General features: G+C 43.7%; 1 protein-coding gene and 1 pseudogene across 1 annotated transcript; both read left to right on the top strand.

The window, feature by feature from the left end:
- The first annotated feature begins 2,323 nt into the window (after positions 1 to 2,323).
- Positions 2,324 to 11,218, top strand: LOC111955206 (menin). Its single transcript, XM_023975386.2, has 10 exons — positions 2,324 to 2,514; positions 3,131 to 3,653; positions 6,185 to 6,393; positions 6,578 to 6,706; positions 6,896 to 6,936; positions 7,109 to 7,196; positions 7,357 to 7,493; positions 9,024 to 9,150; positions 9,451 to 9,624; positions 9,769 to 11,218. Exons 2-10 carry the CDS (start codon positions 3,203 to 3,205, stop codon positions 10,279 to 10,281), a joined length of 1,869 nt encoding a protein of 622 aa, XP_023831154.1. The 5' UTR covers positions 2,324 to 2,514; positions 3,131 to 3,202; the 3' UTR covers positions 10,282 to 11,218.
- A 105-nt stretch (positions 11,219 to 11,323) lies between these two features.
- LOC111980821 (mitogen-activated protein kinase kinase kinase kinase 2-like) overlaps positions 11,324 to 16,555 on the top strand; it is a 41,796-nt pseudogene continuing 36,564 nt past the window's right edge.

Raw genomic sequence — 16,555 nt, 5'->3', positions numbered from 1 at the left:
GGCGGACATTTGACGTTAGCTCATTTAAAGGGCTATACCCAACATTTTCCCATTGTGTTTKTAAATGTATAGCCTATTTATGGAAAAATACCTACCACATTTTATTATGCAAACATGACCCTATGTTTTCTAATTTGAGAATGTAAATAGGCCTTATAAAGTATAATAGGCCTATTCACAGAGATGGGCAGTATTTGTGTTACATGTATTGGAAATATGTATACTGAACATAGATGTAAAGCAAAATGCAATAATTTCATCGATTTTTACTGTTACAGTTCATATGAGGAAATCAGTCAATTGAAATAAATTCATTAGGCCCTAATCTATGGATTTCACATACATTTACATTTAAGTCATTTAGCAGACGCTCTTATCCAGAGCGACTTACACATGACTGGGAATACAGATATGCATCTATTGGTCACAGATACCTTAAAACAAAATTGGCCTCTCAATGGGCCCAATGGATCTCATCAAAGTATTTTTGTGCATTCAAATTGMCATCGATAAAATGCAATTGGGGCGGAAGGTAGCCTAGTGGTTAGCGCGTTGGACTAGTAACCAGAAGGTTGGAAGATCTTATTCCCGAGCTGACAAGGTAAACATCTGTCGTTCTGCCCCTAAACAWGGCAGTTAACCCACTGTTCCTAGGCCGTCATTGAAAATAAGAATTTGTTTAMAACTGACTTGCCTAGTTAAATAAGGGTCAAATAAATGGTGTTCGTTGTCCGTAGCTTATGCGTTGACCTCAGCTAAACGCTTGCCCACACGACGCRATACACGTGGTCTGCGGTTCTGAGGCCGGTTGGACAAACATTTTCTAAAACGGCCTTTGAGGCAGTTTATGGTAGAGAAATMAACATTAAATTCTCTGGCAACAGTTCTAGTGMACATTTCTGCAGTCACCATGCCAATTGCACGCRCCCTAAAAACTTGAGACTTCTGTGCACAKAATTTGAAAGGAATAAGCTTTTTGTGCTTATGAAACATTTCTGGGATCTTTTATTTCAGCTCATGAAACATGGGACCAACACTTTCCATGTTCCGTTTATATTTTTGTRTAGTTCAATTGCTTCTGAGTAATTTGTATTYCACTGGGCAGAACTACACTCCAATGCATTTTGGAACAAGATACTTTCAAGAGCTGTAATTTGTATTTTCCAAATACAAAAGACTATATATTATTCTTAATTATAGCGGTTCACCATTTTGTGGCCCCCTTTCACCCTGCATTGATATCAGAAGTCTGATTGCATTATGGTGTGATAACAGTGTCTGCTAAGTAAATTAATTATAAATGTGTATGAAAAAATAGACAATCGCAAAGCATGCTAAGTATTATTCTAATGAGCTCTGCCCCAAATCAAGGTTTTGTCTGGAAGGGCTATGGCTTTTGTCAAAATTGACTTTTGTAGCAGTTTAGGATAATTAGGTAAAGCTGTATCCCATCTAGACATGCCCCCTGAAACAAGGCCAATAATAATACCCAGTGTGCTTTGCAGTTCATTTTGGTATGTTAATTTCCACACATATGTTGAGGTCATTCAGCAGAAACTCTTATCCAGAGTGACTCAAGTCAGTGCATTCAACTAAGGTAGATAAAACAACACTAATCACAGTCATAGCAAGTAAATGTAATGTTTCTGTAACATTTATTGAGAATGTTGTTTCTGTTTGGGCTTGCTACTTGCAAATGTATAACTGTATTTCAATTAAATAAATTTCAAAATACAAGTTTTCTGTGATTTATTTGGATACCTTGATCTTTATGGTATTTTGTAATTGTATTTAGTCATTTTTGCCCACCCTGCCTATGCAATATCACATTTCTGTATAAAACATTGCCTTAACCKAACATTATAACGCGTTAACTGAAACAGTGATGGCAAGTCTCGTGATAAACATTACATCATGATAAAGAGGCGTGTACACCCCCACATTTTTTTCAAATTAACACATTAACGTTTTTCTGTAGGCAAGACATTTTTTTGTCACATTTTAAAATCACATTTAGGCATCCATGAGACACAGCATTAAATACAAATAGGCTTTATTTATAGGGGCTAAATGGTTGGCAAACACAAAAACACTTCATACATGCTCATGGGCAAGCTCATTTAGAACCTAGTCTGATCATCTTATATAATGTCGCCTAGTAGTTCCCCAGACAACTAGGTTAAGTCGTCTCCGGTGATCTTATTTAGAACGTTTTGGCAACAATGGTGTAAAGTTGAACTACATTTCCATACATGCATCTGTCCAGTCAATAAGGAAGGACAAAAGGGGGCTCGTTCAAACACGTTTAAACTGAGCGCTGGGTGCGCAGCTTAGTAGAGCTGCAAATACMTTGAACTGTCTAATCTTCGATTAAGCACGACTCTGCATTGTTGGTAGCTATTTGAAGGTGCGCCAAAGTTCTGACACGTTTGAACAGCCCGAATACAGTCATAGAACTGCGCGGCAAAAGCAAGGCACAAACAAAAACATGTGGGTGTAGCATTGAACTAACGGGTGCGTATTAGGTTTCTTTCGAAATATTAATAAGCTTACGAGCGGGCTATGAGTTCCGGAAGGTTTGTAAATCGATTGGAATACACATAATAGTTGTATTTTCATGTAGTTGTACATGTTTTGCTATTATYCCTGCTAGCACAGCTTGCTAGCTTAGGCATATTGCATAGCCTATTTGCATATTGTTGCTAACTGCACCTGCCGGTCWATCAAATTCCTCAACCTTCGTGTTTTGTCTTGACCAAAAATTKATTTAATAGCTTATTGTTAATTTTACGATCTTGTGTGGGGTGGTGAAATTMTATCGAACCATTTTAAACTATCATYCAATTATCTGGATTTGGTATTATTTTAAAACATTGTTATTAGCTAGTTAGKKCYGTTTMTATCAGATATCAATATTTGTTCCCAGTATTAGGTTAAGCCTCTTTTTTTTAACATATCTTGCGTAATAAATTGATATTTGTGCCACGCCCACTTAGGCTAGTCAGTCTACAGTTTTTTTTTTGCACAAAGTGAAAGAAGCCATACAAAGGCCTTTGAATGTTAGGGGAAATACAGTATAACTGATTTCAATGTGTGTGCTGGTACTGATTTACACTTTCCTCTCATCCAGCCCCTATGACATCACTGCAGCTGAGAGTGGAGAAGACACACCTGCCTAGTGAGTGACTGCGAACTGTGACGGATGAGAGGGGTCAACATGGGACTACACTCAGCCCAGAAGAAACACTTTCCCCTAAAGGGGATCGATGGTGTGGTTGCGTTGTTCGACGCGGAGCTCCGTAAACCCGAACCGGACCTGGCCCTTCTCTCATTGGTCCTGGGCTTCGTTGAACACTTCCTGGCCGTGAACCGGGTCATACCAATAAACGTRCCGGGGGTGCGCTTCGAGCCACTGGAGCCCGACTGTCCAAACTCCTGCTTCCCTACAGTGGAGTTAGGGATGCTGTCGGCCCTACGTGAGCGTTTCACTGCCCAAATCCGGGGAGCAGTGGACCTGTCTCAGTACCGCAGGCCTGCCGGCGGATCCAGCAGGGAACTGGTGAAGAAGGTGTCTGACGTCATCTGGAACAGCCTGAGCCGCTCCTACTTTAAGGACCGCGCCCACATCCAATCCCTCTTCAGTCTCATCACAGGTAGGATTTGGGGTACATGGCTGATCATATCATACGTCTTATTCTATCATTTTAAAAGGCTAATTGATCATTAGAAAACCCTTTTGCAATTATGTTAGCACCGTTGAAAACTGGTGTTCTGATTAAAGAAGCAATAATACGGGCCTTCTTTAGACTAGTTGAGTATCTGGAGSARKAGRARWMTYGMMTSMKTWYRWMGAGGAACAGAAGCCTCCCAAGTCCTTATCTGGCAGCTTCATTAAATAGTACCCGCAAAACACCAGTCTCGACGACAACACTTAAGAGGCGACTCCGGGATGCTGGCTTTCAAAGAAAAAGCCATATCCTAGACTGGACAATAAGAAGAAAAGATTCAGACTGTCTCTTATACACATCTAGATGTGTATAAGAGACAGATCTGGAACAGCCTGAGCCGCTCCTACTTTAAGGACCGCGCCCACATCCAATCCCTCTTCAGTCTCATCACAGGTAGGATTTGGGGTACATGGCTGATCATATCATACGTCTTATTCTYTKATTTTAAAAGGCTAATTGATCATTAGAAAACCCTTTTGCAATTATGTTAGCACCGTTGAAAACTGTTGTTCTGATTAAAGAAGCAATAATACGGGCCTTCTTTAGACTAGTTGAGTATCTGGAGCATCAGCATTGTGGGTTCGATTACAGGCTCAAAATGGCCAGAAAGAAATAAAGAAAGAAATAACACAGGAGTGATGGTTGCTGATAATGGGCATCTGTACGCCTATGTAGATATTCCATAAAAAAATCCAGCTGCGATAGTCATTTACAGCATTAACAATGTCTACACTGTATTTCGGATCAATTTGATGTTATTTTAATTGACAAAAAAAGTGCTTTACTTTCAAAAACAAGGACTTTTCCAAGTGACCCCAAACTTTAAAGTAGCCACCCTTTGCCTTGATGACAGGTTTGCACACTCTTGGCATTCTCTCCACAAGCTTCACCTTGAATGCTTTTCTAACAGTTTTGAAGGAGTTCCCACATATGCTGAGCACTTGTTGGCTGCTTTTCCTTCACTRTACGGTCCAACTCATCCCAAACCATCTCAATTGGGTTGGTGTTGGGTGATGATGGAGGCCAGGTCATCTGATGCAGCACTCCATCATTATCCTTGGTCAAATATCCCTTACATAGCCTGGAGGTGTGTTGGGTCATTGTCCTGTTGGAAAAMAAATMATAGTCCCACTAAGCGCAAACCAGATGGGATGGCGTATCGTTGCAGAATACTGTGGTAGCCCTGCTGGTTAAGTGTGCCTTGACTTCTAAATAACTGATTGTCACCAGCAAAGCACCCCCACACCATCACACCACCTCCTCTATGCTTCACGGTGGGAACTACACATGCGGAGATCATCCGTTCGCCTAATCTGCATCTCACAAAGTTACGACGGTTGGAACTAAACATCTCAAATTTGGACTCATCAGACCAACGGACAGATTTCCACCGATCTAATGTCCATTGCTCGTGTTTCTTGGCCCAAGCAAGTCTCTTCTTATTGGTATCCTTTAGCAGTGGTTTCTTTGCAGCAATTCAACCATGAAGGCCTGATTCACGCAGTCTCCTCTGAACAGTTGATGTTGAGATATGTCTGTTACTTGAACTCTGGGAAGCATTTATTTGGGCTGTAATCTGAGGTGCAGTTAACTCTAATGAACTTATCCTCTGCAGCAGAGGTAATTCTGGGTCTTCTTTTCCTGTGGCGGTCTTCATGAGAGCCAGTTTCATCATAGCGCTTGATGTTTTTGCGACTGCACTTGAAACTTTCAAAGTTCTTGAAAGGTTCCAGATTGACTGACCGTTATGTCTTAAAGTAATGATGGACTGTCGTTTCTCTTCACTTATTTGAGCTGTTTTTCCCATAATATGGACTTGGTCTTTTACCAAATAGGGCTACCTTCTGTATATCATCCCTACCTTGTCACAACACAACTGATTGGCTCAAACGCACTAAGAAGGAAAGAAATTCCACAAATTAACTTCTAACAAGGCACACTTGTTCTTTGAAATGCATTCCAGGTGACTACCTCGTGAAGCTGATTGAGAGAATGCAAAGCTGTCAAGGCAAAGGGTGGCTACTTTGAAGAATCTCAAATCTAAGATATATTTTGATTTGTTTAACACCTTTTGGGTTACAACATGATTCCATATGTGTTATTTCATAGTTTTGATGTCTTCACTATTATTCTACAATGTAGAAAATAGTKAAATAAAGAAACCCTGGAATGAGTAGGCGTGTCCAAACATTTGACTGGTAGTGTGTTTGACTGGGGTATGTTTGGGATAGGTGGGGATGGGACGGTGTGTAAGTGGGGGGGGATAACAAAATACCCGGGAAAAGTAGTGTTTTTTTGTTTGTTGTGATTGTATTGCCCTTGTGACCCAATAAAAACCATTGTTCACAAACAGGAAAGCATGTTGTATAGTTTGACTAAAATACAAGGTTGTTTTGTCTGAAGGAGGCTAAAGCTGTTACTAACTCAATCCTATTGCTTTTCTTTATTTTGAACAGGCACAAAGCTGGACAGCTCGGGGGTGGCATTTGCAGTGGTGGCAGCGTGCCAGGTTCTGGGGCTGCGGGATGTGCACCTGGCCCTGTCCGAGGACCACGCCTGGGTCATCTTTGGCAAGAACGGAGAGGAGACAGCTGAGGTCACCTGGCACGGCAAGGGCAACGAGGACCGGAGGGGGCAGACAGTTGCCGCCGGTGTCGGCGAGAGGGTAAGTAAGGTACAGAGATACTTCCACCCCTTGCAATTACATTATAATAACATGCACTCACACACCTTTTTAATATAGCTACTTATCAACTACATAGAACTGCTGTTCTACACACAAACCTTGAACTTGTAAACACAGTACAACACCTCTCAACCCTAACCCCCATCTCCCCCCTGTCCTCCAGAGCTGGCTGTACCTGAAGGGTTCCTATATGAAGTGTAACAGGAACATGGAGGTGGCCTTCATGGTGTGTGCCATCAACCCTTCACTGGACCTGCACACTGACAGCTCTGAAATGCTACAGCTTCAACAGGTGTGACCACCATCAGCACATTGGGGATGATAAGTGTGATATAATGAATATTGTAAGGGGAGAGTTTCACCTAAAACGCACCTGTTGGCATCATCAAAGACATCAAGCTGGCTGGAACTGTAGTTTATATTTACCTCATAAATGCTTTTCTGTGTTGTCCTCGGTCTCTCTGATCTTTTTCCTACACAGAGGCTTCTATGGCTGCTCTATGAGCGAGGAGACCTGGAAAGGTGATTTATTTTTTGATGCATCTCAAAAGCTTGTTGAAATACTACATTCGTTTTGAAGTGTTGTGGTGAAAATGCTTATTGGTTACATCCAAATGAATTATATTTTTTGTTGTAAGCATGTTATTGTTCTGTCATATCAACCAAGTGGCTCTTTTCCCTTGCTGTGCCACAGATATCCCATGGCCATGGGCACCCTGGCTGACCTGGAGGATCAGGAGCCCATCCCTGGCAAAGAGAACCCCTACACCATCCACCTTAAAGTGAGTGTGTGGATCTGTACACCAACAATAAAGCGGTGACATTTTGATTTGAAACGTCATCTTAACAAAATCATCCTTGAKATATAATTTAATCAGCTCATTTTGAGGAGTTATTCATACCTTGCATGTATGTGTGTTTTTTATTTTTTTTTAAATCCAGGCTGTGAACTCTGCTAAGAAGTACTACAACAACGAACACATCTACCCTTTCATGTACCTGGCTGGCTACCACTACAGACACAGGGAGGTCCGGGAGGCACTGGGGGCCTGGGCCGAGGCTGCACAGGTCATGCAGGAGTAAGTTACTGGAGCAACTAGCTTAGCTACCTTCTCTATGCTCCTTACGCGGCTGCTCTGTGTCAACTATCTGTGTTTAATGGTAAAAAGGTATGTTTGGGCACAGAAATAACCTTTGGCATCGTTAATTTAAGTGTCCCTTAACTTCCCAATGAAAAGGGCTATAAAAGTCAAATTTGACCTCCCGAGTGGCACAGCATTCTAAGGCATTGCTTCGCAGTGCTYGAGGCATCACCACAGACCCGGGTTGGATCCTGGGCTGTATCACAACCYGCCGTGATTGGGAGTCACACAGGGCGGTGCGCAATTTACCCAGCATCGTCCAGGTACCGTGAGGGTTTGGCTGGGMGGGTGGCTTTACTTGYCTCATTGCTCTCTAGCGACTCCTTGTGGTGGGCRGGGTGCCTGCAGGCTGATCTCGGTGGTCAGGTGAACGGTGTTTCCTCCGACACATTGCTGCGGCTGGCTTCCYGGTTAAGCGAGCGGTGTTAAGAAGCGCGGTTTGGCAGGTCATGTTTTGGASGACGTATGACTTGACCTTCGCCTCTCGAGGCCGTTGGAGAGTTGCAGGGATGAGACGATTGKAATTAGGTAGATAAAGGGGGTAAAATACAACAACAACAACAAAGTTACATGACTATTAATTATTAGTATTGAAACAATGGGTACTGAGGCAAACCCTGTTGACCATCTTTTGCTGAGGTATGCAGTGACAATTTACACCAGTTACTGTTTCACCTTTCTGACAGCAGAGGGCAGCAGATGCCTCTCAGGAATGTTAGGCTCTTAATTACAGCGTTTTGTAGACTTAAATCTGGAACAAGTTGTCTGACCATGTCCTTTCAGGCTAGCTTGTGGTTTTGTATGGCACTGTACTCATTATATTGCATGCGTGTCTTCTAGGGGCATAATTCTGTCTGACTAACAGGGTGTGTGTAGCCTAAATACGATGTCCTCAGGACAGGCAATCGCAGGGAGCTTTCCTCCAGCCTTGGCTCTGGTCCTCGTGGGGCAGTAAACCTGCACTTTACTCCCACATAAACACTGTTCATCGGCCTGCAGGGGCTAAAAATACTGACCGACCCGATCACAGGGAACAGCCGACGAGACCGATTTTCTCCTGTTTCTCTGTTGGTCTCTTTCTGTCTCTGTCTCTAGGATGTGTGCACCAGAGAGGCAAGTCAGTACATTCCCTCTCCTCTTGACTTCCCTTRACCTCTCTGCCTTTCCTGTTTCACGCATTGTTCTTCAGTCTCGGCTCCCTCGGCTTGCTGTCACGACAACAAGGATCATGGCYTGTGATCTACCAATATAAATAAAATGCCGTTTGAGTATTTTCTGTCGTGTTTTTGGGTTCTTGAAAAAAAAGAAGGGATACAAGTGTTCACACCTTTTAATATCCCTTTTACTGCGTACGTGGAGAATAAATAACCTAATTGAATGAATGAAAGGTCATCATGAACTGACACTTTTTAAAGAAGTCAAACCTCATGTGCTTTATAACAATGTACAATGATCTCACTCCCCCAGCTACAACTACTTCCGCGAGGATGAAGAGATCTACAAGGAGTTTTTCGACATCGCCAACGACGTCATCCCCACCCTGCTGAAGGAGACGGCTGCAGCTGCCGAGAGCGGAGGGGAGGGAGGAGAAAAGGTAATGACTAGTGGAATTTTACATCATTAAGAACKGAGTAAACATTTTTCCCCTTCTCATTTTAATCTCATGTCCCAGAATGATGCATTAATAATATCTCATATGACAGCTGCCTTTCATTGATGTGTTGAATGGACCCCTTTCATCTAACTTCCCCCCTCTATCCCTCTATCTATTATCTACTCATTTCCTTCTTCCTTCCTATGTTCCATTGATTTCTCTTCCCCTCTCTCTTCCCTCTCTCTCGCCCCGCTCTTCCCTCTCTCACCCCCTATCTCGCCCCTTCTCCCTCCACCTCAGGACCAGCCCATACAGGCTGCCGCCCTCTCGGCCCTCCAGGACCCAGAATGCTTTGCCCACCTGTTGCGGTTTTATGACGGTATCTGTAAGTGGGAGGAGGGAAGCCCCACCCCRGTCCTCCACGTGGGCTGGGCCACCTACCTGGTCCAGTCCCTCAGTCGTTTTGACGCACAGGTAATCACACCACCACAAGACTGGACTATCCCTTTAAAGGCATCCCTAGTCACTTTATAACCTATTTAACCCAACTAGATGTTTTCACAAACCACCCTTTGAAACACTTTATTATATCCTTGTTCACTGTTACATCCTCCACAGATCCGTCAGAAAGTGTCTATCATCACCAAAGAGCCGGAGCCCCAGGACGACGACGACCAATCCAGCGAGGACCCCCGCGAGGGGCGAAGACGTGGGCCGAGACGTGAGTCCAAACTGGAAGACCAAGCTTCCCCTCCTACACAATCCACCCCCACCACCCCTGTCCCACCACCAACCCAGCCTGCCCAGGCCAAGAAAGTAGGTGGGGAGGGCGGGACGCGGCGTCGCTCCTCAGGACTCCGCGGTGGAGACCCAGAAGGCAAGGCCAAGTCCCCCAGCCCGGTGCCCTCTCCTGCCCAACAGCTGCCCTCCCCCAGCGTGGGTCCCRTGGTGGCCTTCCAGAGCAAGAAGATGAAAGGCATGAAGGAGCTGCTGTCGGCAGCCAAGATCAACTCCAGTGCCATCAAGCTCCAGCTCACCGCCCAGTCACAGGTTCAAATGAAGAGGCAGAAGAGCACACAGTCGGGAGACTACACCATGTCGTTCATGAAGCGCCAGCGCAAATCTCTGTAGYAGGAGAACTCTGGCTGTAGAACTTTCTCCAGCCTGGTTCCCATGTCTGGTTGTGTTGTATAGCCAACTCCCATAGTCATTGTCATAGGAGTGTCTATACAGCACAAACAGATCTGGGACCAGGCTAGAATTTCCATTGGGAGAAAAACAAAGGGAGACTGACTGTAGGACCGACTGAGAGGCAAGGCAATACACACACAACTGCTGCATCAGCGATTAGCTTTTTTTATTTGTATTTTTTTTAAGGTTATTTTAGCAATCATATCATAAGTCCTGATAAGGTCATAAGAGGGTCGGTAAGAACATGACACACGTGTACATGTGGAGGAAGTCACTTTAATCAAGTTTGAACAGAATTGTCAACCAAGTCATTCTTTTTAATCTTGTGATTCAATAATGATTGTGTATCATAGGCCGTTAAAACATTCAATTGCTGTCACTTTGTGTGGATCTAATGGGCAGTAGTGCACATCAACTCGTGAGTTCTCACTGATTTATGTGTAGAAGCTCTGTAAAGCCAAAGTAATGGTGAAAACACCCTGTCTCGGAACCTATTTTGGAATGGGGGAATTACTCTGTTAGAAAGCAGTCTGAATTCCATTCTATATTTTCTGCCCTTGAATCTTAATTTATCTTTTTGYTTGAAATCCCTGGAAGTGATTCGGACTATTACTGTGTAACAATGTCCAACTCTGTTACGTTGTCTCTTTATATGCTAGCTATTTGTTGCCTTATACTTTGCCTTTTTTTATTTCTAATGTAGGTGGCCTTTAGTTGAGACTAGCCAGAGCTGCAATAGGCAATAGAAAGTGACCAGAAAGACCACACACTGTTTAAATGGGATTGCTGTAGGTGTCCCTGGTAGCGACATTCAGTAGTATTTTGCTTGATAACTTGTTTTTTTTTWATCTGCAGATAATAAAATAAGTTAAAATGATACCCTTTCTCTTTTTAATATTATMGAAATACTGTTTCACATGTCATAATGGGGTATTTGTAGATGTACAGTGTGCATCTGCTAGTTTCTTTTCCTGAGTGGTAAAATTCTGTTATATATCAGGAAAATATTCTAACACTTGGGATTTGAGATCACTTGACTTGGATACACGACGGTCCATAATAAATCGATCAAATGTATTTATAAAGCACCTTTTTATGTCAGGAGATATCACAAAGTGCTTATACAGAAACCCAGCCTACAACCCCAGTTGTGGTTCGGCTAGAATAAGATGAATGCCTGGAAAGAAGAGTAGTATTTGAGGCTATTAGCTCTATTTGCCTGTCAGAAGAATCGTGGTGGAGTATTGCGCTCCAGTAAACACCTTGCGTCCAGTGGTTGATTCGCTGGATGTATTGTTGTCATGAATGAATAAAAACGTGCGTGTGAGTCCGGGCGCAGCTCAGTCTGTAAGCATGGATACCACTATTGGAGTCTCGTTTTTGGACCCGTTGAATGATTACGAGTTAATTCAACGTATTGGGACTGGCACGTATGGTGATGTGTTCAAGGTGAGTGGGGAAAATGTCAGATCGGCTTGGAGATTAGCACACATACGCGTTTTAATAAGCTCTATATGGGTTAGGTTACTGCGCCGTGTCACGTAGCCTAGCTGTTTAAAAACAAGTTTTTATTTATTCCACAATTGAAATATTGTTCGATTTTATGTTGACAGGCTACAACTTTAAAACAGGATATAAAAAAAGCTACCATATTGTTTTAATCAATGAGTCCTTTCAAATCTAATCAAACTTTTACGCACGTAATTAACAATATAGGCTACCTTCTAAAACGTGTTATTACCACAACCAATAACAAGGGAGATGCAGGTAAGGTTGGCCGTATGTCGCCCCTGCCTGCCTTGCTGCTATTTGAGAATAATTCGGGTATAGGAGAGATACAGTACGTGCACACATGTTAATGATGCTCAGTGCCTATAATGCCCATTCCACTGGCTAGTAGTTATTCTTCTGCTAATCAGTATTCACAATCAGGCTGGGTTGGCATCCGGGCTGATCCATTAGTCCAACATCCATCAGGACCCTTAAAGGAACATTTATAAGGGCTCAGACATTCCATTCCATTGTGTTAGACCTGSTTTACACTTTTTATTTGCTCTCCTCTCAACAATACTTTTATTCTGTGCTGCTTTTGTGACAGAAGAATAGCCTATTTCATATATCACTGTTTAAGTCAGGTGGATGATACAAGATATCGAGTTTGAAGTGCACTGACTTTTATCAACACTGTTTAATGGATCTTGGCTGTTGACGCCCAATTTATGTAGAAAGGTATGTTTTCGATCAGTCTATTCTATTTTGACTCGGGGATGTGAGCTGCAGGAAACAAACATCCTGTAATCCCACCCTGAATGTCTCATACATGCATCCTGCGAGGGAGTCCGACTCAAATCGTTGTGTGCCTCTCCTCCCATACCCGAAACATTCCCTATCCAATAGGCTACAAATGTAAACAGACATACAATGAAAAACATTTACTGTAKGCACAATTGTGTTAACTTTTGGGCTAATGAGGTCTGTTGAACTCTGCATCCAGCAAATGAGTAGATGAAGCATGTCTGGTTGCATGGGTGTATGCTGGACGAAGAACAGATTTATGAACAATTCAAAATATCCCTTAGAATTGCACTTTGTTTCTCTCAGTCTCGAAGTTACGTAATGTCTACCCCCCCATGCCTTAGCCACATGTAAATGCCCGGGCTGTGCCTGCCTGCTGTGAATGAGGAAACTGTTACTGTCCCACAGACAATGGCCTGTTGTCACCTCCCACTACCTCGCAGTACTCTTTTTCTCCTCCACTGTTCTTTCTCCAGCTTTAGTAGAGCTGCCTGGAGGTCAGGGTTCAAACCACTGGCCTTGTTACCTAGTGGGCTCTCTGACTTTGTGGACATTCAAGGTGACCATTGTTCACAAGATCCACGAAACTTCTTGCTACCCAGCTGAGGCATCGATTTTCAAGTGTGTGATCTTTTGTGGCTATGTAATTAATAGAAAGTATGTCACTCGCTGCATAGTCAAGAATGGTTTGTTTTTCTGAGAATCGCAAAGACCCCAATTAGCTGTTTTCTTTTATGAGTGAATAGTTCCTTTTGTCTTGTATTCTGGTGTGCATGCAAAAGTAAGCCGAAGACAGGATGAGGAGTACGTACGTACATTCATAGTTATATGCTTGTTATGACCTGACTGAGATTGCCTGAGGTTCGATGGTGGGGGGAAACCCACAGAACAGAAAACTGTTTCACAAACCAGCAGCCGCACTGCAGAGCCCAGTCATCACTGTCACACTGTGGGCTGCAGGTCGTTTGTCACTGTACGTTACATCACACACACTACCATTTGCGCTGTTACTGCYGTTGTGGGCCTATCTATCTCTCACTGAATATCATTAATGGTCCAAGGCCAGTTTAATGCAACACGCTACTGGAATGTGTAATACAGGAAAACTGTGTTTTTGTTGTATGTCATTTCCACTCTGATTCAATCAAGCTTTGTGAGAAAGAACTTATGGAATCTTGATCAAAGTTTTATTTTCAGTCCCATCGTCTGTAACTCTATCAAACAGCACACTGTTATTTCAGGCTGCCCAGTGATGAACCTTAAAAGAGACATTACTGTCACTTCAGTCACAGGAAGTACTCCAGTATAACGGGGAAAGAAACATGAATTCGGGGTGTTGCCAAGCATCAGGTTTTGTTTACAGGCAACCTGATAGCCCATTGGCTGATTCTATGCTTGTTGTGCATAGAGAGAGCTAAGGGCCTTAAAACCTGACGTCACATCAACGTTTGACCTTTCTGAAAGAATGGGAGCAATACATATTTACAGGACAAAACAGGAGGAAATGGACGAACGTCGGATGGACATTGCAAACAACATCCTTTGGATTCAAAAGCAGGGACTTTTCCCTCAGCATTGTTACGTAACGGCTGATGTCCCAATATAAACCATGTCGCTGACCTTGACACTTTTAAAGCTCTAAGTCTGTCTGCATCCGAGTTTGAAGTGAAACCCTATTCCTTATGCATGCCCTGATAAAAAGTAGTGTACTATACAGGGAATAGGGTCGAGGAATGTACCACATCAGTCACCGGCTTCATTAATAAGTGCATCGACGTCGTCGTTCCCACGGGGACCGTACGTACATATCCCAACCAGAAGCCATGGATTACAGGCAACATACGCACTGAGCTAAAGGCTAGAGCTGCTGATTTCAAYGAGCGGGACACTAATACGGATGCTTTTAAGAAATCCCGCTACGCCCTCCAACGAACCATAAAACAGGCAAAGAGTTAATACAGGACCAAGATCAAATCCTACTACTCCGGCTCTGATGCTCGTTGAATGTGGCAGGGCTTGCAAYCTATCACGGATTACAAAGGGAAACCCAGCCGCGAGCTGTCCAGTGACGCGAGCCTACCAGGACGCATACTGAGAGCATGCACTGACCAGCTGTGAAGAGTCTTCACTAACATTTTCAACCTCTCCCTGATCCARTCTGTAATACCTACATGTTTCAAGCAGACAGCTATAATCCCTGTGGCCAAGAATGCCAAGGTAACCTGTCTAAATAACTATCGTCCCATAGCACTCACATCTGTCGCCATGAAATGCTGTTCATTGCTCACATCAACAACATCATTCCAGACCCTCTGGACCCACTCCAATTCGCGTACTGCCCCAACAGATCCACAAATGACGCAATCTCTATTGCACTCCACACTGCCCTTTCCCACCTGGACAAAATGAACACCTATGTGAGAATGCTTTTCACTGACAAAAGCTCAGTGTTCAACACCATAGTGCCCTCCAAGCTCATCACTAAGTTAAGGACCCTGAGATTAAACTTCCTGATGGGCTGCCCCCAGGTGATGAAGGTAGGCAACAACACCTCCGCCACGCTGACCCTCAACACGGGGCCTTTAGGGGTGCGTGCTTAGTCKCCTCCTGTACTCCCTGTTCYCCCATGACTGCGTGGCCACGCACGACTCCAACACCATCATTAAGTTTGCAGACAACACGACAGTGGTAGGCCTGATCGCCYACGATGATGATGAGACGGCCTAAAGGGAGGAGGTCAGAGACCTGGCAGTGTGGTGCCAGGACAAAAACCTCTCCCTCAACGTCAGKAAGACAAAGGACCTAATCGTGGACTACAGTAAACATTCACATTCACATAAACAGGGCTGTGGTGAAGCAGGTCGAGAGCTTCAAGTTCCTCGGTGTCCACATCACTAAGGACCTATGATGGTCCAAACCCACSAACACAGTCGTGAAGAGGGCAGAACAARGCCTCTTCCCCCTCAGGAGGCTGAAAATATTCTCAAAAACAGTTGCTCCATTGAGAGCATCTTGACTGGCTGCATCACTGCCTGGTATGGAAACTGCTTGGCATCTGACCGCAAGGAGCTACAGAGGGTAGTGCGTACGGCCCAGTACATCACTGGGGATGAGCTCCCTGCCATCCAGGACCTCTACACCAGGCGGTGTCAGTGGAAGGCCCTAAAAATTGTCAAAGACTCCAGCCACCCAAGTCATAGACTGTTCTCTATACTACGGCACGGCAAGCGATACCAGAGTGCCAAGTCTGCAACCAAAAGGCTCCTGAACAGCTTATACCCCCAAGCCATAAGACTGTTGAACAGTTAATCAAATGTCACTCACTGGACTCTACCCACACACTCACTGGACTCTACCCACACACTCACACATACTACACTAACACACACACACACACACACACACACACACAACACACACACACACACACACACACACACACACACACACACACACACACACACACACACACACACACACACACACACACACACACACACACACACACACACACACACTAGATATAATCACACACACAAAATACAGTGCATTTGGAAAGTATTCAGACCCCTTGACTTTTTCCACATTTTGTTACGCTACAGCCTTATTCTATAATGGATGAAATATTTTTTTCCCCCTTATCAATCTACACACAATACCTCCATAATGACAAAGCAAAAACATTTTGGTGGAAAGTTTTGCAAAATGATAAATAAAAAATTGAAATATCACATTTACCTAAGTATTCAGACCCTTTACTCAGTAAAGTTTATCATGGCTGAGAGTCCTTTACGTGCCTTTTGGCAAAGTCCAAGCGGGCTGTCATGTGCCTTTTGCTGAGTTGTGCCTTCCGTCTGGCCACTCTACCATAAAGGCCTGACTGTAGGAGTGCTGCAGAGATGGTTGTCCCTCTGGAAGT

Source organism: Salvelinus sp. IW2-2015, linkage group LG3 (assembly GCF_002910315.2).
Source record: "Salvelinus sp. IW2-2015 linkage group LG3, ASM291031v2, whole genome shotgun sequence".
Taxonomy (NCBI): Eukaryota; Metazoa; Chordata; class Actinopteri; order Salmoniformes; family Salmonidae; genus Salvelinus; species Salvelinus sp. IW2-2015.
The sequence above is the reverse complement of the archived record's forward strand: the minus strand, read 5'-3'. Positions and strand labels throughout refer to the sequence as shown.